Below are 25,483 nucleotides of genomic sequence, written 5' to 3' on the forward strand. Positions count from 1 at the left end.
CGGCAGAAAACAATTCTTAAAAGAGGAATGAGAAATCTCAACCCCCGAACTTTTTTATAAAGTTTTTAACTCTTGCATATAGTCACTATGCTTAGAAGGATTTTGCCCCATTGTTACCCTGATTGACAAATCTGCAGGGGTGTACTTACCAAGTACATTCCTCGTCCTCTGAGTTGGCCGGATTTCCCTGCGTTTTCTGCCGTTAGGAGCTAGCCTCGGAAGCTGGATTCACTTTCGGATCCCGGTTTGGGTGACACTTGTCGAGACCAGCTCGACAAGCAGGGTTTCCGAAAGCGCGATACGGCGAAAGAATGAGAAATGAGACACAAGAATTCAGAGAAAAGCGAGGATCAGGGGACCAACACTGCTCCAAGTTGAAGGTGTCAAAACTGAATCCAAGCCAGCTTTATTATACTTTCAGGCGTGAATGAAAGAATAAGCAGGGAGTTAAGCTATAACTCATGTGGCCTTCAGGGCCAAAGAACAAAATGATCATTAACCATTGAGTAATTAGGAAGCAGTAATCAATAACAAATCAGTAACTAAGACTAATATTCTTATCTATAGATTTTCCACCAGATACATAAAACATGTGACTCTGAGATGCCAGTCCGACCCCAGGATCATATCTTGTTTTCAAGATTATGAACTGTTCCCTCTGGACTTGTTCCAAGAATCTCATGCCTTATCCAGTTTATCAGTAATTATAAATTTCTTTTGCAGCCCTTGCCAGGGCCTGCTTTTGTTTTATTCTTCCTGTCTCCTACAGAGGGTCAAATAATGCCTAATTATTCCACATCACCATTACTGCTAGTGGAGTACCAAGCCCTATGCAGCAGGAATTCCACAAACAAAAGATTTTCTAGCATCTTGTCTTCATGTTCTCATAGTAAGGTGGTTGGAGAACATAGTATTGGGTTGGCCAAAAAGTTCGTTCTGTTTTTTGGCACTATCTTATGGCAAATCCCAAATGAAAATTTTGGCCAACCTAATATTTAGCATCACATAGTTTGGGTTCAAATATCTTGTCATTCACTAGTTGTGTAACTCTGAGCCAGTCACACAACTTCTTCAGCCTCTGTTTCTTCATTTGTAAAATGGGGCTTATACTAGTTTCTACCTCAAAGGATTTCTATAAGAATTAAATGGGACGTAAGTGTAGATCACTCAACACAGTGTCTCGCTCAGTAAATAATTATTTCTTCTCTTCCACCAGGCATCCTCTTCCTTCCATCTTCCTTCTGTTCCTTCCACAGCCCATTCTATTCAATGTGGCATTTAAAAATCTATGAGTAGTGCTGGTGGGAATGTAAATCAAAAAATCACTTTGGAAAACTGGCAACAGCCACTGCAGCTGAATAGGGTATACCTTGTGATCCTGAATGTATCTGGATCTATACCTAATAGAAACACATATAGAAGACATGTTGCAGGAAAGTTCATCGCTGCACTCTTCAAAACAGCCCCAATCTGGAAACAGTCCAAAATGTCCATCAATAAAACAGATAAATTATAGTATATTCATACATTGGAATGCTAAACAGAATGACAATAGAGGAACTACAGATCTGTGTTATGGTACAACTGAGTCTCCAAAACATTTAAATGATGAGCCAAAAGAAGTCAAACATAGAGTGTACTTGCCATAATATTCCACTTATGAAAAGTTCAAAAACTGGCAAAACTAATTTATGGTGTTAAAATTCAAGATGGCGGTTAAACTGGAGGAAGGTAAGGAGGGATCTTCTGGGGTTCTGGCATGGTTGTTTCTTGAACTTGGTGCATGGGATTGTTATAGTTGTGAAAACTCTTCAAGTTGTACACCTATGATTTGTACACAAAATATTTAAGAAAAGCTGTATAGTATGCTACAGCAAATGTTTAAAAAATCATGAAAATTAGCAGATTCACTTTTCCTGTTTAGAAAGCACCAGTATGATATTATGCATCAGGTGCTTTCATTTTCTTTCAAGGGTCTCTGGCATGCTATCCTCTAGTATTCTGTAGGAAACTAGTATGTGTTTTCTTTGTCCATCCACTAGGTGACATAGCTAGGGAATCATTATCTCTTTGCCTGGCAGCAAGGAAATCTATGTGATTGTCTTTCCTAAGTATATTTTACTTCCTAGGATTGAAGGAAACTTTCAGAAATAATTTATTAATATTTTGACTATGGATGGAGTCAGATTCTTTTAATAAAGTGGTTGTCTGAAACTATTAACTTTAAAGAGATAATTCATATACACACATGTACTATGAGAGACTTTTTCCAAAAAATATATTAATTTCTTTTTCCTGTAGGTAGACTAGTAGCGTTCCTTCTCTTACAATTTCAGCTGGTGAAGTTTAAGAGGCTTCTTTCAGAAGAGGTGTAGAAAACAGTGGGGTTACTCAGTAAGAATTGAGTTTGTGAAATTGTTCAACTGCCTTCTGATTTGTGCAAAATTTTCACATCCAAATAGCTAGAAGAAAGCCTTAGATAATGATCTCTTTTATATTTAGTGACTCAAAATAAGATGAAAGGGACTTCCATGAATAGTGACAAAAATTTAATCTCAGTAATAAGGGGAAAGAATGTGGGCCATAACTATTGGATCAGTTTTTATTTTAATGTTTCTTTTCCTCGACAAAATCACAATTAGGAGTTGGTTTTTTAGTTGCCAATGAGTTATTTCTAAATAAATCTCTAAAATGATGTCTTTTTTTTTTAAGCTAAGCAGATTCATGGCTGAGGTGTGCATACACTGGAGGAGAAGGCCATAAAGTCCAGCATTGTACAATTTGATGCTTGAAGGTCCTTCGTCATAATTTTGAGGTATTTTTGCGCAACAGAAATAGAATGTGCTATGCGTGATTTCCAAGTTTACAATCACTTTACTATTGCTTACCAGACCATGGTTTAGGCCTGGATTTCAAGGCACATGCATAGCCATGCTTTCTCTCTCCAACTTTATTTCTTGCCCCCACAAACAGAGTCATCTCATGGTCTCCTATACTCTGCTCATCCCTACCGGATGACTTAGTTTATATAGTTTCCTCTCTCTTGTGCCTGTAACCAAGCAGGACCCTATGGGCTCTTCCCAGGACAGCCCTTCTCCCATGTCCTCAGTTTTAACTCCTCTCTGAAGTACCTAGATGATAGTATTTGATGCACATTTCCTGAGTTACAGATGTGAACTCTACCCCTCCACCCAAATGGAAGATGTTAACTACTTGACAAACATCAGCACATGGGGCTTCCCAGGTGGCACAGTGGTAAAGAATCTTCCTACAGTGCAGGAACTGCAGGAGACACAGGTTTAATCCCTAGGTCAATAAGATGCTCTGGAGAAGGAAATGGCAACCCACTCCAGTATTCTTGCCTGGAGAATCCCATGGACAGAGGAGCCTGGTGGGCTACGGTCCATGGGGCCACAAAGAGTTGGACATGACTAAAGCGACTTAACAGCAACATGAGCACATAGCCTAAGGACTGATAATGTTAACCCCTGTGACACCACCCTGTTCCCTTGTTATCAGTCAATCAGAGAACTCTGTATAAGTGGATCTCCCTGTGACGCCCCCCACACCCCAACCTGGCTTTTAAAAATGTTTTGCCAAAAACCTTTGGGGAGCTCAGGACTTTTTAGGGCATGAGCCACCTGCCTCCTTGCTTGGCCTTGAAATAAATCTTTCTCTGCTCCAAACTCTGACATTTCAGTTTGTTTGAACTCACTGTGCATTGGGCACATGAACTTGCACTAACAATTAGGAATCTGTTCCCAGGGACGGTCAACCCTGGCCTGGGTCAGCCCCTTCCCTGAACCCCCAGCAGCTGTTGGATCCCATTTTGCTTCAGAGATCTCAGAGGGACTGTCATCCATAGCACAAGACTGTTTGGAGCCAAGAAACATCCAGAGATATGGTCCACATTCAGTGTTGTTGAGTGAGTCGCTCCAGCTTTCTCTGGCTCAGAATTGTCTCCACTCCATCTGTGCTGCTTCCCTTGTGGGAAGAGAATCACTGTGTCTGCTCTCTTTCAAGAGCTGGGCCCATTGTTTGGAGACCTCCATCTGAGAGTAGAAGTGGAATTTTAGACTACACCTCCTCTGATTTTCTGTGTGAACGTAGCTTAGTTGTTGTTTGTGTTTTTGTGTGTATCATTTTGGGGTGAGCCACTCATGATCCATTCTCTTTTGGGAGCCAGGCAGCTCTGCAGCCTCCGTTTTGGAATGGAAGTGGAATTTCTGGAATATGGCTTGTCTGATCTCTAGTTTGTGGGACCATATGTTTGTTGTTTGTTAGAGTTTGCATTGACCAGTTGAGACATCTTTGGTGATTAACGGGGCTTTGGTGATTAACAGGTTACCAGGATATCCTTCTCTATGGTGTTGGTTGGGATTTTCCCTTTTGAACTAGCCTTGGTCATTCATACAAGGCTTCCCAGGTGGTGAGGTGATAAAGAATTTGCCTGCCAATGCAGGAGATGTGAGAGACACGGGTTTGATCGCTGGGTCAGGAAGATCCCCTGGAGTAGGAAATGGCAATCTGTTCCAGTACTTTTGCCTGGAAAATCCCATGGACAGAGGAGCCTGGAGGGCTATAGTCCATGGGGTCATAAAGAGTTGGACATGACTTAGTGACTAAGCACGCATGCACACAGTCATTCATTCAACTTCATCTCTGATAATGCATTGGTTAGAGTTCTCCTCTTTTGGACTGATCGGGCATTGGATAGGAACCTTCTTTTGGGGGGCTAGGGAAGTGTGACCCTGAGAAACTAGTTTGAATTGTTTGCTTGACATTTGATAACACTGCTGTTGCTGCTAAGTCACTTCAGTCGTGTCTGACTCTGTGCGACCCCAGAGACGGCAGCCCACCAGGCTCCCCTGTCCCTGGGATTCTCCAGGTGAAAACACTGGAGTGGGTTGCCATTTCCTTCTGCAATGCATGAAAGGAAAGGTGAAAGTGAAGTTTCTCAGTCGTGTCTGACTCTTAGCGACCCCATGGACTGCAGCCTATAAGGCTCCTCAATCTATGGGATTTTCCAGGCGAGAGTACTGGAGTGGGTTGCCATTGCTTTCTCCTGGCCATGGATAATTAAGTATGGATGATCAGAGCTCTGTTCCATCTTACAGTTCCCTGGGGTATTTTTGTAAATTGAGGAGATCTTTAATTATGCTCCCTAAATGAAAGAAAATGCCTCAGTACTCTCTAAGATCTGGAGAACAAATGCCCCTTATATCAAAGTGGGTCTTTTGGTATTGCTGTTGGTGCTATTGGGTGTGTGTGTTTATATGTGAACGAGTGTCTCAGTATTGAGTCCAAACCCGCCTTTTTCATCCTGATTTTGCTGAAAATGAGGCATGAGAATGTGAGCAGGTGATATGTGCTATTGTCTATTACTGTTATTTGTTTGTTTAAACTAAACAAACAAATAACAGTATTTGGGATATTTGAGAACTGGAAAAAAAGAAAGTTCCCTGAAAATAGCCCCAAATGGCTGGGTTTTGTATAAGTAGTTAGAGGAGGAATTTATATTTCTCTTCCTGTGCCTGTGAGATATAAATGACCTACCTGGGGTCTCTGGAACTTATCTAAACATCTGTGTTGCTTGGAACTAAAGGAAAAAGGGATGTGGTAATAACATTTAAAAAACCCTCAAAACTTTTTAAGACTTTTATCATTTATAAGCAGCTAAGCTGATGTTTTGCAAAACTGCCACATCTTCAAGAAGAGTCATAAAAAGGATGTTTTAACAAAAACGAGTTTCTGATAACTTAAATCATAGTGCTAAGCTAGATAAGATACTTTAAAAATCTAATGGAAACCAATTTTGTAAAACTGTTAGTAAAAAAAGATTAATTATATACAACTGAGTAAACTGATGAATATGGTTATAATTTTTTGGTTTTGCCTGAAATATTACTGGCTTTTAATCTGTGTTTTTCCAGATGTAAGGAAATCCTTCCCGCTAAGTATAGTTATGACACAGAAAGTTAAAATTAATAAATAGGTATGGGAACTGGATTCCCAGGTGACACAGTGGTAAAGAATCCGCCTGCCAATGCAGGAGACTCAAGAGACGCACGTTCGATCTCTAAGGCGAGAAAATTCCCTGGAGGAGGCAGTGGCAATTCATTCCAGTATTCATGCCTGGGAAATCCCATAGACAGAGCAACCTGGTGGGCTGCGGTACATAGGGTCACAAAGAGTTGGACATGACTGAGCAGGCACTCACAAGCACATCATGGGAACTGGAAGCAAAAACATAGAAGTCCAATTACAAATTAGGTAGTAGTTAAGTCTAGGAGGTTTCATCCAGTTCAAATAATTGTAGATAAAGAAGGAAAGAGAATTGTGCTATTTACTAAAGATTCTAAGGAATATTCACTGCCCAAGGCTGATCAATTCCTTTCTACAATTGCCTTTTATCACCCTGTTCAGCAGAAAGTAACCAGAGCTATCCCTTTCCCACAAGACTGTAGAGTGGACATTGACAGTGGAGAATTGTAATAGGCAATAACAAATCTAACTCCATATTGGATTTGTTTCTTTTACTTTATCCTTTGTATTCTATTGCTTTTGCTACCAGTTGATCACTAAAGGGACATTGCCTATCGTTTAAAGAATACATGATAGGCCATCTCAGAGAACTCTCCCCCATGCTTAAATGTTAAACAAAAATATTTCTGTTCAGTTCACAAGGAACATTCTGACCTAACCCACCAGTGAATGGCTGTTTTACAAAATTGTTTCTTGCATTAACAAATGTGTGACTGAGCCTCTGATAAAATGATGACATATAGTCCCATATGAGACAAATGATTGTTAATAGTGTAACTCTAGATATGGGAATAAGCAACAAGAGGGAATACTTACTTTCCTGGACCATAAGAAACTAGTAAGACAAGAGGTCCAGAGACTTTTGGCACTCTTAATAAGTCCTAGTCCAGTGATAGCACATTGAGTAGCCTATCAGTGCAATATTCGCCAGACCTGGGAATGAGCATTCCTAGCACATGGGATGAAATGCCCTCAAAGCCATGGTCAAATTTATGATGAAAGGGCTTTGCCAACTAAACATTGGCACTTGCCATCTACCTCTACAAGGGTTAAATCATGAGCCACTGCTCCTGCTAACTTTGAACACCCCCTGAAAGGACTTCAGGGTGGAGATCAGGAATCAGGTACTCTATACTCTGGGAACAACTGGCAGAGCAGGCTTTCAGATTGTAAGATATGTTCAGAAGATTTTATGAGCTCAAATTATTGCATTTTCTCAAGGAAATGAAATCTAGGAAAGCGTTAAAACCAGTAATGGTGACATTTCCTTTGGCCACTGAGGAGAGAAATGCGTTTAGAAGCAAAAATGGAATAACTGTCAGACTCTGATGCCACCAGCCATTTTCAAAGCGGTATCTGCTGGAATTGTATCTGACCAGGACCCTATGGGTACCTCTGTCAAGTTTATGATTGATCTACTTATCTGAACCTTTATTATTTTTCTTGTTCAGACCTTGTTTCCTCAAGATTGAGGAGTATAAAGATAAGGGGGGATTTGTAACCAAGCAGGACCCAAGGAGGCTTCCTGGACAGAGTTCTCCCCCATATCCTCTGCTTTAGCTCCTCTCTGAAGTACCTAGATAACAGTATTTGATGCACATTTCCTGAGTTGTTTTTCAGATGTTAAAAAACTCCCCCTCCCCAACAAATGGAAGATGTTAACTACTTGTCGACCATGAGCACATAGCCCCAGGCCTCCTGGAGCCTAAGGACTGATAATGTTAACCCCTGTGACACTGCCTGTTCCCTAACCATCAGCCAATCAGAGAATTGGGCACAAACTGATCACGTTTGTACCCTGTCCTTTATTTTTTTTTTAATTTTATTTTATTTTAAAATTTTACATAATTGTATTAGTTGTCCTTTAAAAATGCTTTGCCGAAACCCTTCAGGGAGCTCAGGGTTTTTTAGGGCATGAGCCACCTGTCTCCATGCTTGGCCCTGCAATGAACCTTTCTCTGGTCCAAACTTTGATGTTTCAGTTTGGCTTCACTCTACATTGGGCACACGAACTTGCTCTAACATGCCCACTCAATTTCTATACTTCTTTCAAGCCCAAATAAATTAAAAAATTCACAAACACAATTTGTTCATCAGTTAATAAGTCAGACTCCCAGAAAGAGAAAATGAGCTCCTGGTATTTTATGATCTTTTGGAGATGGATTCTAGACCAGTTTTCCTTTCCCTTCTTTGACCACAAAGTTCTAAATGGCCCTTTCTGAGTAAAAATTCCTAATAAACATTTCCTGAGTGCCTGTTCTGTGTCTGTCAGGATTTGTGCCAGGTATCGGAAATACAGGAATGATTAAGACAGTTTCCCTACCCACAGAAAGTTTGCAGTTTAAAGGACTTGAGGCCAGTTTAAAGGACTTGAGGCAAGTAATTTTACACAATGTAAAATGAGTATTGAATAACATAGGAATCCAGAGGAGAGGCATCTAAGCCTAGCTTTTAGTAATAGAGGCACAACTATTGTGGAAAGATCTGGAGGAGGTAATACCTAAGCAGAGTCTTAAAAGATGGGTAGTAGTTAGTCAAATGAGTAAGGCAGGAATTTCCAGAAGAAGAAACAGCATGAGCAAAGGCACCGAGGTGAGTAACATGTTATGTGCATATGCTGGAAAGGACACACGAGCTCACGAGTTTGAGGCAGAGACTGTCAAGAGATGTTACTGAAAAGTTAGAAAGAAGCCATATCATGGAAAGCCATGCACAGCAATGGGGATAATATACCTAAAGCAAGCAAATAAGCAAAGACTAAATTCTTTACAGTACCTTCTGTCTTAAATTTTATGCCTCTAAACTCTGGTGGCTCAGATGGTAAAGAATCTGCCTTCAATCTAGGAGACCCAGGTTGGATCCCTGGGTTGGGAAGATCCCCTGGTGAAGGATATGGCAACCCACTCCAGTATTCTTGCCTGGGATATGGCAATCCACTCCAGTATTCTTGCCTGGAGAATTCCATGGACAGAGGAACCTGGAGGGCTACACTCCATGGGGTCACAGAGTCAGACACGACTGAGTAACTAACACTTTAACTTTCAAACTTTCCAAGTTGTTAGAAATTTCTCTACTGTATAACAGGCAGGGAAAATTGCTGATTGTTTCCTCTGCTTACCACTTATCCTTGAAATAGATAGATTCCTAGTCTCTTAAATTTTTTAAAAATTTTATTATTGGAGTATAGTTGCTTTACAATAGTGTGTTAGTTTCTGCTGTACAACAAAGTGAATCAGCTATATGTATACATACATCCCCTCCCTCTTGACCCTCCTTCCCACCCTCCCATCCCATCCCTCTGTTGCTGCTGTTTAGTCACTAAGTTGTGTCTGACTCTTTGCAACCCCATGAACTGTAGCCCACCAGTCTCCTCTGTCCATGGGATTCTCCAGGCAAGAATACTGGAGTGGGTTGCTATTTCCTTCTCCAGAGGATCTTCCCAACCCAGGGATCAAACCTGCATCTCCTGTGAATCCTGCATTGCAAGCAGATTCTTTACCCACTGAGCCATCAGGGAGACTCTCCCATCCCTCTACTCTAGGTCATCACTATTCCCATAAGTTCAGGTCAGTCACTCAGTCGTGTCTGACTTTTTGCGACCCCATGGACTGCAGCACGCCAGGCTTCCCTGTTCATCACCAACTCCAAGAGCTTGCTCAAACTCATGTCCATCAAGTCGGTGGTGTCATCCAACCATCTCATCCTCTGCTGTCCCCTTCTCCTCCCGCCTTTACTCTTTCCCAGCATCAGGGTCTTTTCCAATGAGTTAGTTCTTCACATCAGGTGGCCAAAGTATTGGAGTTTCAGCTTCAGCATCATTTCTTCCAAAGAAATCCCAGGGCTGATCTCCTTCAGAATGGACTGGTTGGATCTCCTTGCAGTCCAAGGGACTCTCAAGAGTCTTCTCCAACACCACACTTCAGAAGCATCAATTCTTCAGTGCTCAGCTTTCTTTATAGTCCAACTCTCACATCCATATATGACTACTGGGAAAAACCATAGCTTTGACTGGATGGACCTTTGTCAGCAAAGTGATGTCTCTGCTTTTTAATATGCTGTCTATGTTGGTCATAGCTTTTCTTCTCTTAAGTTCATGGCTGCAGTCACCATCTGCAGTGATTTTGGTTACCATCTATTTTCAGTGCTCCATGTAAACAGAATTTTGATATGCGACTTTGATAGTTTCGTAAATGCTATTAGGTTTGCTTTTCAGCTCATTCTTTCATAAAGAGGTTTATAAGTCTTCCTTCCCCTCCTCTCTTTTATGTCTGCAACAGGTTAATATAATTCCTTCATTTTAGCCTTTAGGTCATACCAGTATCATATAACACTAATAGGTCCACATACACGTGCATGTGCATGCTCACACAGACACAAACACACACAGACATACACACCAACCTGTGCTATATTCAAGACAAAATTAGATGAAAGTTACTGATATTTTCTCCTGACTGCCTTCCCACTTCCCTTATGGACTTTCTTCTGCCTTACCTGCTCAAATTCCCCAGGGCATATTTCTATTGCAAATGGAAGATTCTTGTCAGCTGGTGGAGAGCAGAGGAGCTGGACGCTGGACCCAGGACTTGGCTCATGGCTGGTTCATCCGTGTGCAGCAATTTATACTGTGCCTCATATAACTGACACCATCTTTTGCCTGGTATGATCGAGTTTAAATCCTTTGAGTTTTCTGAAGAAAAGGTGTTACCTTGGTAAACAGCATTATAATAGTACTTTCCTCCCTGGCCCAACCAGGATGCTTCCTCATAGTTTACTTTCCAGGCCTCGCCTTTCTTGCAGAGTGGAGTCCTTTGTTAGGGTTAGAATTTCCCATAAACCTGCTCAATAATTTGTTTTTGTTTGGCCTCTTTGAAATTTACACAAAGCATTCCCTGTAAAGGGCAACACTGTCCTGAAGGCTGAGAAAGGCGCTTCAGACACAGGCTCAAAGTTGCTCTTTTCAGGCAGAGCCAGCTGAGTAATCTTATCTCAACTGGCTGCTTTTCAAGGTGCCCAATTCACGAGCTTTCCTCTCTGGGAGCAGTGTTTGCCCCAGGGGATCAAGTGCTTTCTAGTGAAGGGCAAAACTTTGGGAAATCCCAGAGCCCAGGACAGTACAGTCTGTTAAGGAGAATCTTGGGGAATGGAATGAACCCCACAGACCATGTCCTTCTCTGCCTCAGGCACTGGTAGAGATCAGCACTTGGCCCCAGGACAGAGACCAGACTGAGAGGTTACAAGGAAGCAGGGAACCCAGGAAAGGAGGAGAGACTGCAAAGGCAGCTGCCAGGCTCTGAGTCAAAGGCTATCAGTCATCTCTGCTCCGACTGCTCCACTCTCTCACAGCCCAGCCCTTTCCCGGGGCCGGGGCAGGGGATTGCTACATGCCAGCTTACCTGGGGAAAAACCGGAGCCTCACTTTAGTCCCTTCCGGTAATTGACATGACAGGGCAACCAGGCGGGGGAGGAGGGAGCTTCCCTCCATAAATGGTCCCACCCCTGGGCAAGGTGGCTCACTCTGGCAGCTAGTGACTGGGGAGTGTGTATCCGTCACCAGTCAAGCTCGGCCAGACTGAGAGACAGGCAGAGCAGCCCAGGGAGCCAGTGAACCATGGACAAGTTGAAGTGTCTGAGCTTCTTCAAGTGCAGAAGGAAGGAGGTAGGAGTCTGTGAGCTGCGGACCTGTGGAGGGCTTGGGAAGGGAAAACTTAAGGAGAGGCAAATCTCAGCTTTTGCTCTCTTTGGCTGTTCCGTTTACCACATTTCTGTTCAACTGCCTTCAAGTGTGACTGAGATGTCCCCATAGAGGAGAGGAAACAGGACAGCTCTTACTCTGGTAGCGAGAAGACTTATGGTCGCCTCATCTTCTGCCTTGGGTATGCCCACCACCTTCTGTGTTCTGTCCCTCTCTGGACTGTGTCCATAGGTTAGAGGGAAATAAGAAAATAACCTGACCTGAGGGAACCCTTCCCTCTTCTCTGAAGTGGAGAGAGTGCTGTTCCACCTGATGGGACATTAGAATTTGTCTGAATATTATTTTGTGGCTTTCAGAAAAGCACTGGTTTTACTCTGGAAAGGAACTTGAACTTCCCTGACAGCTCCAAACATCAAAACTAGCAATTATGAAAAAGAGTCTATGATTTTTTTTTAAAGCAGAAACTATATTTGAACCTTTTTTTCAAATAGCTCCTCCAATTTCAAGAGTATTGATTTCACCTAATTCATCTTTAAGACATTTGTACTTGAAATTTTATTTGGCCATCTTCAATTGCCTTTTATACTGGGTGCCACATGTAACCTTTTCACTAAAATTTGGATGACATAACCCAAAGAACTAGTAAAAATATCCACCTACAGAGTTTTTTTCATTTTAAAAGCAGTCATGCACAGAGGTGTCACTAGCTTTGGAAAACATTCTCTTTGGCTATGTTTTTCAGGGTTTGTTTCTCTCTGTCTCTGTCTGCCTGTCTCTGTATGTCTTTCTCTCTCTCACTGTCACTCTATGAATTTTTGAAATTATGCTTTTGTGTAATTTTTAATAGAAAAATAAGCTGATGATATTTTTCTTTTTCTAGAATGCTGAGGTTGCACCTGAGAATCTTCATGTTAATGAAAATGATGAGAATCAGGAGCGTGGTAACTGGTCCAAAAAATCAGATTACCTTTTATCTATGGTTGGATATGCAGTGGGACTGGGGAATGTGTGGCGATTCCCCTATTTGACCTACAACAATGGTGGAGGTACTACCCGCTGCCCCAATTTATTTCCCCTTCAGTTTTAAGGGAGGTGCTCTATGGCCTCTGATGATATTTAAGACCTAAGGAAAGGTATATGATAATATGGGTTAGTGGGAGGATAGGAAATGAGCATACTTCATTTTATTATTAGACCATGGTTTTCTAGCTCAAGTTGGAAAGCTGGTTTCATAAGATCTTCAGATATAAACTTGATAAAAGTTGCGTATTTAGCACTTCTGATTTCTCATTTGAAATCCCAATCTTCATATGACTTACTCTTCTTAATTTATACATGTTCCTATAATAATGTATTCAGACTCAAGTTGTGTTTTGCCTAATTTATTGCTGAATCTAAGTAAAAGGCAGGGAATTCTCATTCTAATAGGAAATTCAAATAAATCATTTGCTTAAATAAAATAAGGCATTACATTTTAGAAACTTAAGTTTGGAAAGAGTTGATTAAAAGGTAATTAAAGGTTTTGTACATTAAGTTGCAATATCAGTTACATATATTCCAAATTGGATTGACCAGGTAGAAGATCCTTCTAAAATGCAATAGAATTTAATTCAAGGCTAGGTGTTTAATTTCTGTAAAACAATCTGGTTTATACCTCATAGATCACTAAAGAAGACTCAATTAGAACAAGGAGAAAAAAATAACTCTGAAGTGATACCCAAAAGGAGACAGAATGAATTGCACAATCCTCTAGTAATGTTGAAACAACTTTTCACTTACACCATATTTATTTACTTGTAATTACAAGTCCTATTAGAAGTGTAGAGGTGACATTCCCTTATATTTCAAAATTGGATACCAGTGAAACTATGCACTGTAATTATTTTTCTTGGTACAATAGGATTTTGTGTGGTGATATTTCAATCTTACATTCCTTATTAATTGGTTATATTAAAACCTTCAAAGATTTAAGAAAGGAGCTCTGTTTATCAAACACTTTAAGTGTTGGTCCATAAATTACCAACATAAATTACCAACTAGAGCCAACATTGTTTAATCAAGAGTTTAGTATACATTTGAGCTGGAAGATGCGTCAGGAATCATATGTCCTAAGGTCAGTGTAGTTGAGAAAAGCATTCAGGTTCCTTTTCAGCCCCTTATGTTCAGGTTTAAATTAAGAAATACCCTGGGAGTTGATGTCATAAAGGGCCAGTACTTACTATAGATTTCTAGGAACTATATCAAACTAGGTTTAATAGAGAATTTTTTAACTTAGCTGAAACAAAATGGCATTATTTTATTGTATGCTATTACCTCTCTCACTGTTTCCTCTAAAAATTAGCTTATCATATTGGCTCTTATTTTTAAAAGATCACATCATTTGAGTAGTGGATGATCTGCTCTCTCTCAGTTGCTTCTCTTTTTTGCCCAAGGGTAGAACAGGAACACGAAATTCAAATTTGTCAAATGTTAATAGATTAGATTTAAACTTATGGTCAGGCTTAAAAGACTGTTGCTAAAATCTGGAATCATTTTAATCTTTAGATGCTTTTTAACACTATAAGAAAGAGAAGTATCAAGACTACCTTAGGGTCTAGGTCAGTAGTGTTAACTTTGTATTGCTAATCTACCAGTTATGGTTCTTATTAATAATGAAATAATATAATGGGTGAAAAGCCATTGATAACACTGAGGAAAATTGATTTTTGTATGTGTCTAAAAACCTGTTTACACTGGGCTGGCAAAATATTGCATATTGTTTTTCAAACAGATATTTTGTATTACTTTTTCTTCATATTTACCATTGGTGGGAATTAAACTTCTATTAGTCGTAGTAATGATGGTATGTACATTGCAATATCTGTAAAAACATATTTGTCCTTATGTTCTGGTGACTAGTGACTTGCATGTAACAAGTACTTTATTGTCTTCTTATTTCTAGTAAAATATATTTTTAGGGTTAGAAAAAAATGTAATGCCCAGGTATGATGTTACAGTATCATAATGGGAAAACTATATGAAGAAAAAAATGTACATAATCCAACCCAAAGTCTATTTTACTCACTTATCTCCACATTTTCTTATTAAACTTTGTTAATTTAAGACTTCTAGAATACTTAAACAACAAATTTAATATTCTGTCCCTGCTTCTACCAAAATTCTGGTCAAAGTTTTAATGAATTGTATTCCCTAAAAGTAGACAGGATAAACGTAAAATAATAAAAGGTTTAACAACAGCAACAAAAAAAAAAACAAACAAAATTGGGACTGAATAATCTAAATGTAGGAATATTAGTCCTTATGAAATTGAATGTTAATTCTGAATGCATCTCAAGGGTTCAAGATTCTTATACCAAAAATAATGTTTCTTATTAACATTGAGTGAAGACACATGACTATTTGGAGAATAATGAACTTAAATGCAATAGCTTCTACTTTGAACCACATTTAACATTTAAACCCTAAGTCTTAAAAGCAGATTGTTTTTGTTAGTTTTTAAGGAGAGAGGAGGGAAACTAGCTTTGAACATATACTATATGCCTGCCTATTTTGTGAAGTGTTTTCACATAGGCTCTGTGATTAAACCCTTACCACAAACTGATGAGTTGGCATTGCTCTTCCTATTTATGTGGAACCCAAGATTGAGAGGTTAGATAAACTGCCCCAGGTCACATAACTAGTACATGATGAAGCCAGGATATAAACCTAGGTCTATCTGTCTCCAAAGCCTATGATCATTCAACTTCTTTGAATTGCTTTTTATGGGTTATTGTTTTTCATAATCACAACAACCTCATTAGGTAATACCAGCATCCCCATTTCATGGATGAGGAATCCAAGGTTTAGAGAATCAACTACTTTCTTACAGATTTGAAGCCCAGATTCAGTTCTCTCTGACTCCACTATATCAGAGTGCTTTCAAAATGTTGTGTTGGTTGTCAAAGTGCCATCAAGATTTGGACATATAATAGTACTTTGGTTCTTGTTTTGCCTTTTCTAGGTGCCTTCTTAATACCATATGTGATTATGCTAGCCCTGGCTGGTTTACCTTTGTTCTTCTTAGAGTGCTCCATGGGACAATTTTCTAGCTTAGGTCCAGTTTCAGTTTGGAGGATTCTTCCATTGTTTCAAGGTTGGTATTAAAATGTTTTCCTTATTGTGCTTATTGGTTTGTTTCTGCATATAGCTGTCCTCACTGCGTGGATGAAAGCATTTAACATTTGGACATGATGGCCCAGGTGGTAAAGAAACTGCCTGCAATGCAGGAAACACAGGTTTGATCCCTGGGTCAGGAAAATCCCCTGGAGGAGGAAATGGCACCCACTCCAGTATTCTTGCCTGGGAAATCCATGGACAGAGGAGCCTGGTGGTCTATACAGTCCATGAGGCAGCAAAGAATTGGACACAACTGAGCAACTAACTTTCAAAGTCAGAGACATACATTGTTTTTTTATTTGCCACCATCAAATTTAGAAATTAAATGTTAATATGTATTTCTCTTTATCTTGGGCTGCAGATATTGTTGGGGTTAAGAAGGATATGAGGAAGTTGTTATTATTTTCACCTTTTGAATTCTCTTGGCAAACAGTCTTGTGTGTTAACTTAATGGCTTTGCCTTTTCTTCTACCTCGTATGCGGTCTCTGTCTTGTTGCTTTTGCCTATCTTTTACAATGCCTCATTCAGGAAAGTTGAAGGGCAGGTCACTATTTTTTTATTGGATGATCCTAATGGAATAGGACACTGGGAACATTTTTTTTGAAAATGCTTTGATTGTTATTAAACATCAAACAGCCTTTCTGTTTGAAGATTATATATCATTTTTGGTATGTGCTAGCTGCTGAAAGCTACTTGTAAAAGTTTCAATGTAACATCAAAAATACATTTATAGTGAGGTGAAGAGACTATCATGCTGGAATATTAAGGAAGCTACCTCAAAAGTTAGTCTTAGCATAGGAGTTATATTCAGTATGCTAAGCTGCATTTTGAAACTAGAGCGTTAAAGAAATTTCAGAAGTTTAAATTCAGATAATTACAATTTACTGAATTTTCTTTACACACACTTGTAGAAATGCTGTACATTTTCCCCTTAGGACATTCTTTCAGAGGCTTTATCTTCTACTTGTCAAAATGCTGTATAGATGAAGATGGGAGTATTGGTCACTGAATCGATAGGATATGAGCTTTGAATAGTTTTTTTTTTTTTAACAGTACCTACTCTGACAAGAATTTACAGACTTAATATGAATGAGTAATGAACATGGTTTTTCTTTATGTGAATTCAGTGGCTTAATATAGATCTTTAATCTTAGCACCTTTTCCTGATCAACTCAAAATCTGTCTAAAAAATCAATCATCAAAATAATTTTGAGAAGCTATTCAGACAACAGTACTGTCTCCCACGCCTCCAATAAAGAGAAAACATTGAAACAGTTTTCTCAGTTTAAAATAGATTTTGTGGAAATTGAGAATGCAGCTGTATGAATTAGCAAAAGAAATTTCACTTATTTTTTTAATTGTTCTCTTTTCCAGGTGTGGGGATTACAATGGTCCTGATATCCCTTTTTGTGACAATCTATTATAATGTCATAATTGCCTATAGTCTTTACTACCTATTTGCTTCTTTTCAACGTGAACTACCATGGTCAAAATGTTCCATCAGTTGGGCTGATGGAAACTGTAGCAGATCACCTTTCGGTAAAATTCATTTATTTATTGTTAACTCTGAGTCATTCATTCTTTTATATTTTCTAACAAGATTAAAGGCCTAAATCATTTCCTAACAAATTTAGGTTCAACTTTAAGTGAGCCACAGGTTACTGATGAAATCAGAATAAATCATGTATAATGTGAAAGTTGATTAATGCAATATGTTAATTTCTGAGGGCAGCCAGTAAAGCTAAACCACTACTTGGAGTACTTCTTGCAGACCTAGGTTGTCAGTGGTAGACAAGGAAGAAAATGGGAAAGTGGTAAGAGAGAAAATCACTGTTTATGATACATAGTAGTGTTCAGGAGATGGTGAGTATTGCTAGTCTTTGGAATAATGTAGCATCGATATTGTAGACTATTACCACTGGGATTGGCTGTGTATATTGGAGAATAAATTGATACAGATTTAACACTTCTTAGGAATTTAAAGGTGTCATTTATTTATCTAGGTTAAATAAGTCCACATATGAAAATTTCCCTAGAGTACTGAATCCCAATTGAAATGACTATTACTCTACAGCTGTTGTTACTGTAAATAAACTGTAAATATAAAAATATACTGTACATATAAAAATGCATACTGTTTAAAAGGGCAGATATTTTCATACTCACCCTCAGCTTAGTAGTAGAGAAAATTTAAGTTTCTGAGTGTGCATGGCTTATTCCATTTGTGAAATTTCTACTCCACATTCACTAAATAAGAATTTAGACAGTACCTTAAGTATTTCACCATTTAAACTTTATTTCCAGGAAAGCACTCTTCTAAAACTAAGTACATGTCTGTGTGTATTCTTTTTTTCTAATTTTAGTGACACATTGTAATGTGAGTATAAGCATAAATGAAATCTTTCAAGCGAATAAAAGCTGGGTAGACGCCAACAATCTTACCTGCATCAATGGAAGTGAAGTTTATCAGGCAGGGCAGCTTCCCAGTGAACAGTATTGGAAGTGAGTACAGTACATTATCTACATCCTAAGCAGATGTTAATAAAATTTTTTATAAATAAAAATAAAATATTGATCAGCTCCTTTCTTACCTCGTATAAGAGCAAATTATACTTCATTTGACTCAAATGTTTATCCTGTGTGAATAGTAGTAGCCTGCAAAATTAGCCCATAGCTAATAGATTGTCATTCATAAGTTAGTTATTAAATGGGCACAAGGTCGTCAGTGATGATTTATATAGTGCTTATTATCTATAAGTTAGGGCATTGCTTTGAAGAAAAATATGCAATTTTTAGACTATAATGAGCAAGTTCTAATGATAAACAGTTGGGTGATGAATAATACTAGGGGCAGAATTGCTATTTAAGGCTGAAATTCTTCATTATTCATTTTGTTTATAGTTGTCGTTATATGACAAAATAGATGTTTGGGGTTATATTTGCTTTTATTAATTTTAAATGATCTCTAATCTCCTTACTGTATATCTTGCCCTTTACCCTTATATAACTTCTTTGACTATTGCTGTAATGAAATCTTCCTCATCTCCATGTTACTGCTCTGTGTGACCCTTTTAAAATTTGGCCCCTGAAATGTTCTCAACATCAAGCTAAGAAGTAAAATCCTATATCTATATATGTCCCTAGTGGAAATCATGGAATTTTACAGAAAGCCTTTGAAAAAGGTATAAATAATGGGACCATTTAGCTTTGATAATAACAACAAGTATGATGAATTAGAGCTTCCCTGGGTCAGGTGGTAAAGAATCTGCCTGCAATGCTGGAGACTTGGGTTTGATCCCTGGGTCTACGTTCAATCCCTGAGTCGGGAAGATACCCTGGAGAAAGGAATGGCAACCCACTCCAGTATTCTTGCCTGGAGAATCGCATGAACAGAGGAAACTGATGGGCTACAGTCCATGGGGTTGCAAAGAGTCGGACACGACTGAGTGACTAACACTATGATGAATACACAAATATTTAATACAATTTAAAATGTCTTCTCTGTCATTTTAACTTGAGAAAAAAATACCATAATGAGTAAAATAATCTGATGTTAATTTTTTTCCATAGAGGAGCTTTGAAATTTTAGGGGAAAATCGGAGCTAAAGGAATGAGTGGATCTTTTATTCTATGATTTGAAATTTTGAATTGGCTGCAGTTAACCAGAAAGTTTTGAGCCTGACTTATCACTGAATTATTTTTGCCCCTCAATACAACTGTATCAGTAAAAGGCTCATATGATGTCAATTGATGTCATATTAACATTAATAAATACTAATTAATATTAGTATTAATATGAATAAATACGAATTAGTATGAGTATTAGTAAAATACTCATGAAGCTTCCCCTGTATGAAAGATATTACAAAATTCAATGTATTAAGATGAATGATTGTGTGTTAATCAAAGGACATCTGTGTTTTCAGTAAAGTGGCACTCCAACGGTCAAGTGGACTGGATGAGACTGGAGTCATTGTTTGGTATTTAGCACTTTGTCTTCTTCTGGCTTGGCTCATAGTCGGAGCAGCATTATTTAAAGGAATAAAGTCTTCTGGAAAGGTAATTTAGAAAACACCTTAGACAGTGATGTTGCTGTTTTGCAATTTCATTGTAGTTCAATGCCAAGTAGTATCAAATGCATGTTCTTTTCTATCATGAAATCCTTTGCATGTGTGAAAAGCTTTCTAAGTAGGCAGCCTCACTCTAAGAAAATACATAAGAACACTGCTATTGTTAAAAATAAAACTAGCAAAAATTAGTACTAGATGTGTGTAATTTCTCTAAACTTGGACCCTTCTAGCTGATATAGCATTCTGAGGCTTGGGAGTATATTTTTAAAATTTCCATCCTATTATAATAAAGAAGCATCTTGAGTGGAATTATATGTTACAATTTTTGGTTTGGAAAGTCTAGATCCCTGTTATATATGTTATATAGGGTAATAGTGTCAGCATTCCCATTATTCCATTGTTGGAGAGAGAAAGAAAAAAATAAAGCTATACAAGTGTTCTCTTAAAGCTTGCCAAAATTGACTCAGAACCCTCTCTCAGCAGAAAGTCCTCTTCTGAAAAACATTTCCTATGTCATTGTTTTATTTTTAAACTTTCGGAGAGCACTGTGGCAATATCAGAGAACATGAAATTTTCTCTGTGAGCAGCTGTACAATACCCAGAAAAATAAACATGTGTGTGTTTACTGAAATTTCCGTAAGGACAGAGAACAAGAATAACTGTGGATACTATCTTTGTGTTCCTGGTACAATATCTAGCAGTTACTGTTACATTGTAATGAGTGAGACATGCTGTTAGATCACAAAAATACCAGGAACATCACAAATTCAGTGGAAATTTTCCAAAACAGTGTTGCGATTGTACATTTTTTAAACCCTTGGTTGATTTTTGATGTTAATATTGAAAAATCCATGAAATTCCATTTACCCAGGCAATTAATTTTTACTGGTCTTGGGATGGTTTGTTTAAATCGTCTCTTTGGGTATATTACCAAACATAGGAAATCTATGGAGCAAAGAAATTATCCACATTAATGAAAAGCTAGCCTCAAAGGCAGTCTGTTCATCTGGAACCATGTGTTATCTAGGATACAAGCAGTTCACATGTATATATGTGTGCTCTCAAACACTTTTAATGGTAGCTTTAAGGATAATAATATCAAGTGTCCAGTACTCACTTTAAAAACCTTCACAGGATTTGGACAACTACTAGGAGATTTTCTTTCTTCTCTGGGATTGAGCATAAACTAACTACTTCAGTTAAAAGTTTACTTTTTAAACTACTTTAAAATCATTTTCCTTCCCACCTTAATGCACTAATTTACCAAGAGGTGATTTTCACTATCAGACATTTGTTGTTTAGTCACCAAGTTGTGCCTGACTTTTTGTGACCCCATTGACTTCAGCACACCAGGTTTCCCTGTTCCTCACTATCTCCCGGAATTTGCTCAAATTCATGTCCATTGAGTCAGTGATGCCATCCACCATCTTATCCTTTGTTGCCCGCTTCAGTGATGCCATCCACCATCTTATCCTTTGTTGCCCGCTTCACCTCCTCCCCTCAATCTTTCCCAGCATCAGGGTCTTTTCCAATGAGTTGGCTTTTTGCATCAGGTGACCAAAATATTGGAGCTTCAGCTTCAGTATCAGTTCTTCCAATGAATATTCAGGGTTGATTTCCTTTATGATTGACTGGTTTGATCTCCTTGCTGTCCAAGGGACTCTTAAAAGTCCATAATTCAAAATCATCAATTCTTCAGGTGCAGCTTTCTTTATGGTTCAACTCTCACATCCATACATGACTACTGGAAAAACCATAGCTTTGCCTATACAGACCTTTGTCGGCAAAGTGACATCTCTGCTTTTGAATTCGCTGTCTAGGTTTGTCATAGCTTTTCTTCCAAAGAGCAAACATCTTTTAATTTCATGGCTGCAGGCACCATCCACAGTGATTTAGGAGCCCAAGATGATAAAATCTACCACTGTTTCCACTTTTATCCCATCTATTTGCCATGAAGTGATGGGACTGGATGCCATGATCTTCATTTTTTGAACGTTGGGTTTTAAGCCAGCTTTTTCACACTTCTCTTTCACTTTCCTCAAGAGGCTCTTCAGTTCCTCTTCACTTTTCTGCCATTAGAGTGGTATCATCTGCATATCTGAGGTTGTTGATATTTCTTCAGTCAATCTTGATTCCAGCTTGTACTTCATCCAGCCTGGCATTTTGCATGATGTACTCTGCATAGAAGTTAAATAAGCAGAGTGACAATATACAACCTTGATGTACTCCTTTCCCAATTTTGAACCATTCCATTGTTCCATGTCTGGTTCTGTTGCTTCTTGACCTGCATACAGGTTTATCAGGAGGCAGGTAATGTGGTCTAGTATTTCATCTCTTTAAGAGTTTTCCACAATTTTTTTGTGATCCACACAGTCAAAGGCTTTAGTGTAGTCAGTGAAGCAGATAAATTTTTCTTGAATTCCCTTGCTTTTACTATTATGCAATATATGTTGGCAATTTTTTTCTGGTTCCTCTGCCTTTTCTAAATCCAGCTTGTACATCTGGAAGTTCTTGGTTCATGTACTGTTGAAGGATAGCTTGAAGGATTTTTAATATTACCTTGCTAGTATGTGAAATGAACTCAACTGTTTGGTAGTTTGAACTTCTAGATTTACAAGCTGAATTTGGAAAAGGCAGAGGAACCAGAGATGAAATTACCAACATTTATTAGGATACATTTAGGAAAGCACTTCATCTGGATTTCAAATAACCATTGCTGAAATAGTGTTTATTTACAACATAAACCTGGGAAACATTGCCACATACATCAGAGTGTTTTGAAAGTGGATCATTCAACGAGTGGTAAAAACAGAAAGAGGAAATTATGCCAACTTTGGTATTAGTATTATCAGACATTAATAGGCTAAACATTTCAACTGGCTAGTAACTTTGTATACAATTATATACCATGAGTTTTAAAAATAATAACTTTTGGTTGTTCTTGGTAGGTGGTGTATTTTACAGCTCTTTTCCCCTATGTTGTCCTACTCATCCTGGTGATTCGAGGGGCAACTCTGGAAGGTGCAGCAAAAGGCATTTCATACTATATTGGAGCACAGTCAAATTTTGCAAAACTTAAGGATGCTGAGGTAAGACAATTTGGATTTCACATTATCTAAGGAGGTAAACCTTAGATAAAGTCAATACTGAAAATCTTTGATTACCTAGAGTGTTGTAATGTAATAGCTTATAAAAGAATATGGAGTTAAATTTATTAATGTTTCTGTCCACTAGGATGCCTGATTTTAAGTGTTTAACATGACACTAATAGTGTCTTATTGGAAGTGAGACAGTCATTTTTAGCAACAGGATTTTCATAGTCATTTTTTCGAAACTGATCCTATTTGACCAAAAGGATTTGGGGCTTCTTAATCTGAAAAAGCATATTTCATGCATGAATACCCACAAATTGATGACCAGGGCTTCCCAGGTGGCACTAGTGGTAATGAACCTGCCCGCCAATACAGGAGACATAAGAGACGTGAGTTCAATCCCTGGGTTGGGAAGATCCCCTGGAGAAGGGGGCAACCCACTCCAGTATTCTTGCCTGAAGAATCCCATGGACAGAGGAGCCTGGTGGGCTACAGTTCATGAGGTTGCAAAGAGTGAGACACGACTGAAGTGATTTAGCATGCATGTGACTTATCAGATAAACGTGTAGTAGATTTAAAGATTACAGTTGATGGTTTAATCGTCTAACATAAACTGTCTTCAAAAGTTAATATTCTGAAGTTAAAACATAAATTTGAAATGAAAAATTCCATAAACAAAACTGTTACTTGTATACAAGACACATAAATATGTGCCATGAATATGAATTGGTAACCCCTTTTAATATTAGTCTGTCTTCAGATAATGGCTATGTGTATCATATGTACATAAAATCTTTTACAATTTTAACTGCAGAGGGCATTGCCAGTAAGTATACTCCATCGACTTTCCTTCTATTGATACAGCCTAATAACACTTTCACTTTTTTAGTAGTCATGTCACATTCTTAGAATACATTAAGCTTCTGGTCAGGCAAAATCCCACAATATTATATTAAAATCAAGAAACACTATAATATCATATTAGTAGTATTAGCCAAAATGGGTATTAGTTTTTAGCTTGCTATGGTATTCTTTGCGGAACTCATGCTTTCAGCAGTTGCTATGTTCTAAATACTCACAATATGGATACTTAATTATTTTTTGTAGAATGTTTCTGATAACCAAGTCAAATTTATCCATTTTTAGTCATGGAAATCCATCCTTTACCTTTTTGAAAATTGAGAGGTCAGTCTCCAGCCTTTGGTTACCTTCTGTGTGTCCAAATCATTTTCACTCAGGAGTAATCACAAAAAATCACTCTAAATCATTGATCTAGGTGGCGGATTCATGTTGATATATGCAAAAACCAATACAATATTGTAAAGTTAAAAAATAAAATAAAATAAATCATTGATCTAAACTGATGACTCTAAATCATTTTAGAACTATGAACTTTTATTGTTTATGTGTCAGAGATCAACATACTTTGATGTATCCAAAGGCCGCTGTTTATTTCTTCATTTTTCTTGGGCCTCACATTTTTTAACCTTGTTTGTTAATCTCTTCCCAACTAGATGACCATTTTTGATGATGGATAAGAAACAAATAAAATGGAAGTTGGGATTCATCATCTTCTCTCTGTTAGGTTATTAAACAAGATAAAATATGTTAATATACTTTGAAATGGTAAACTGTTATATAAATGAGCACACAAGTATTTTAATTATTGCTGTTATATAATACTAAATAATTGTAGACTGCAGCATTTTTCCTAAGAAATGGACCCTCCATTTTCTTTAAACCTCATAACTTTGAGCACAGTGGAAAAGCTCCTTTGATATTCCTCTAAGTGGCTTTTTTTTTTTAATAGTCTTTTTTTTATTTTATTTTATTTTTAAACTTTACATAATTGTATTAGTTTTGCCAAATATCAAAATGAATCCGCCACAGGTATACATGTGTTCCCCATCCTGAACCCTCCTCCCTCCTCCCTCCCCATTCCATCCCTCTGGGTCGTCCCAGTGCACCAGCCCCAAGCATCCAGTATCGTGCATCGAACCTGGACTGGCAACTCATTTCATACATGATATTTTACATGTTTCAATGCCATTCTCCCAAATCTTCCCACCCTCTCCCTCTCTCACAGAGTCCATAAGACTGTTCTATATAGTACGAGACAGCAAAAGAGACACTGATGTATAGAACAGTCTCTAAGTGGCTTTTAAAGCCTCAGAAACCTAGGCTTTATAGCTCCATGAGACTATCCTGAAATTTTTATGTGACTATTTTATACTGGTCTGTGTTTTGGTGTCTCTATTATCTTTAAAACATCAGAGCTAAGCCTAAAGTTCTGTATGAAACATACAGTTTAATTCTCCTACCTCCCCATCCCAACACAAACACTGCCCTCACCCCTTCTTTGGGAGTGCTGGCAATGAAAATTTTTTCTTAGATGTTTTTTATTCCTCTCCAATTTATATTCTAA

The 25,483-nt window shown here is 38.2% G+C and overlaps 1 protein-coding gene across 1 annotated transcript in view; it reads left to right on the forward strand.

Moving 5' to 3' along the window:
- The first annotated feature begins 1,709 nt into the window (after nucleotides 1-1,709).
- SLC6A14 (solute carrier family 6 member 14) overlaps nucleotides 1,710-25,483 on the forward strand; it is a 36,711-nt gene continuing 12,937 nt past the window's right edge. Inside the window, exons 1-8 of the mRNA XM_055564643.1 lie at nucleotides 1,710-1,731; nucleotides 10,557-10,705; nucleotides 12,621-12,786; nucleotides 15,741-15,872; nucleotides 17,271-17,435; nucleotides 18,260-18,398; nucleotides 19,823-19,955; nucleotides 22,915-23,055. Of these exons, the coding sequence (XP_055420618.1) occupies nucleotides 1,710-1,731; nucleotides 10,557-10,705; nucleotides 12,621-12,786; nucleotides 15,741-15,872; nucleotides 17,271-17,435; nucleotides 18,260-18,398; nucleotides 19,823-19,955; nucleotides 22,915-23,055 (1,047 nt within the window). The remainder of the gene's footprint in view (nucleotides 1,732-10,556; nucleotides 10,706-12,620; nucleotides 12,787-15,740; nucleotides 15,873-17,270; nucleotides 17,436-18,259; nucleotides 18,399-19,822; nucleotides 19,956-22,914; nucleotides 23,056-25,483) is intronic.

Source organism: Bubalus kerabau, chromosome X, assembly GCF_029407905.1.
Source record: "Bubalus kerabau isolate K-KA32 ecotype Philippines breed swamp buffalo chromosome X, PCC_UOA_SB_1v2, whole genome shotgun sequence".
Lineage (NCBI taxonomy): Eukaryota > Metazoa > Chordata > Mammalia > Artiodactyla > Bovidae > Bubalus > Bubalus kerabau.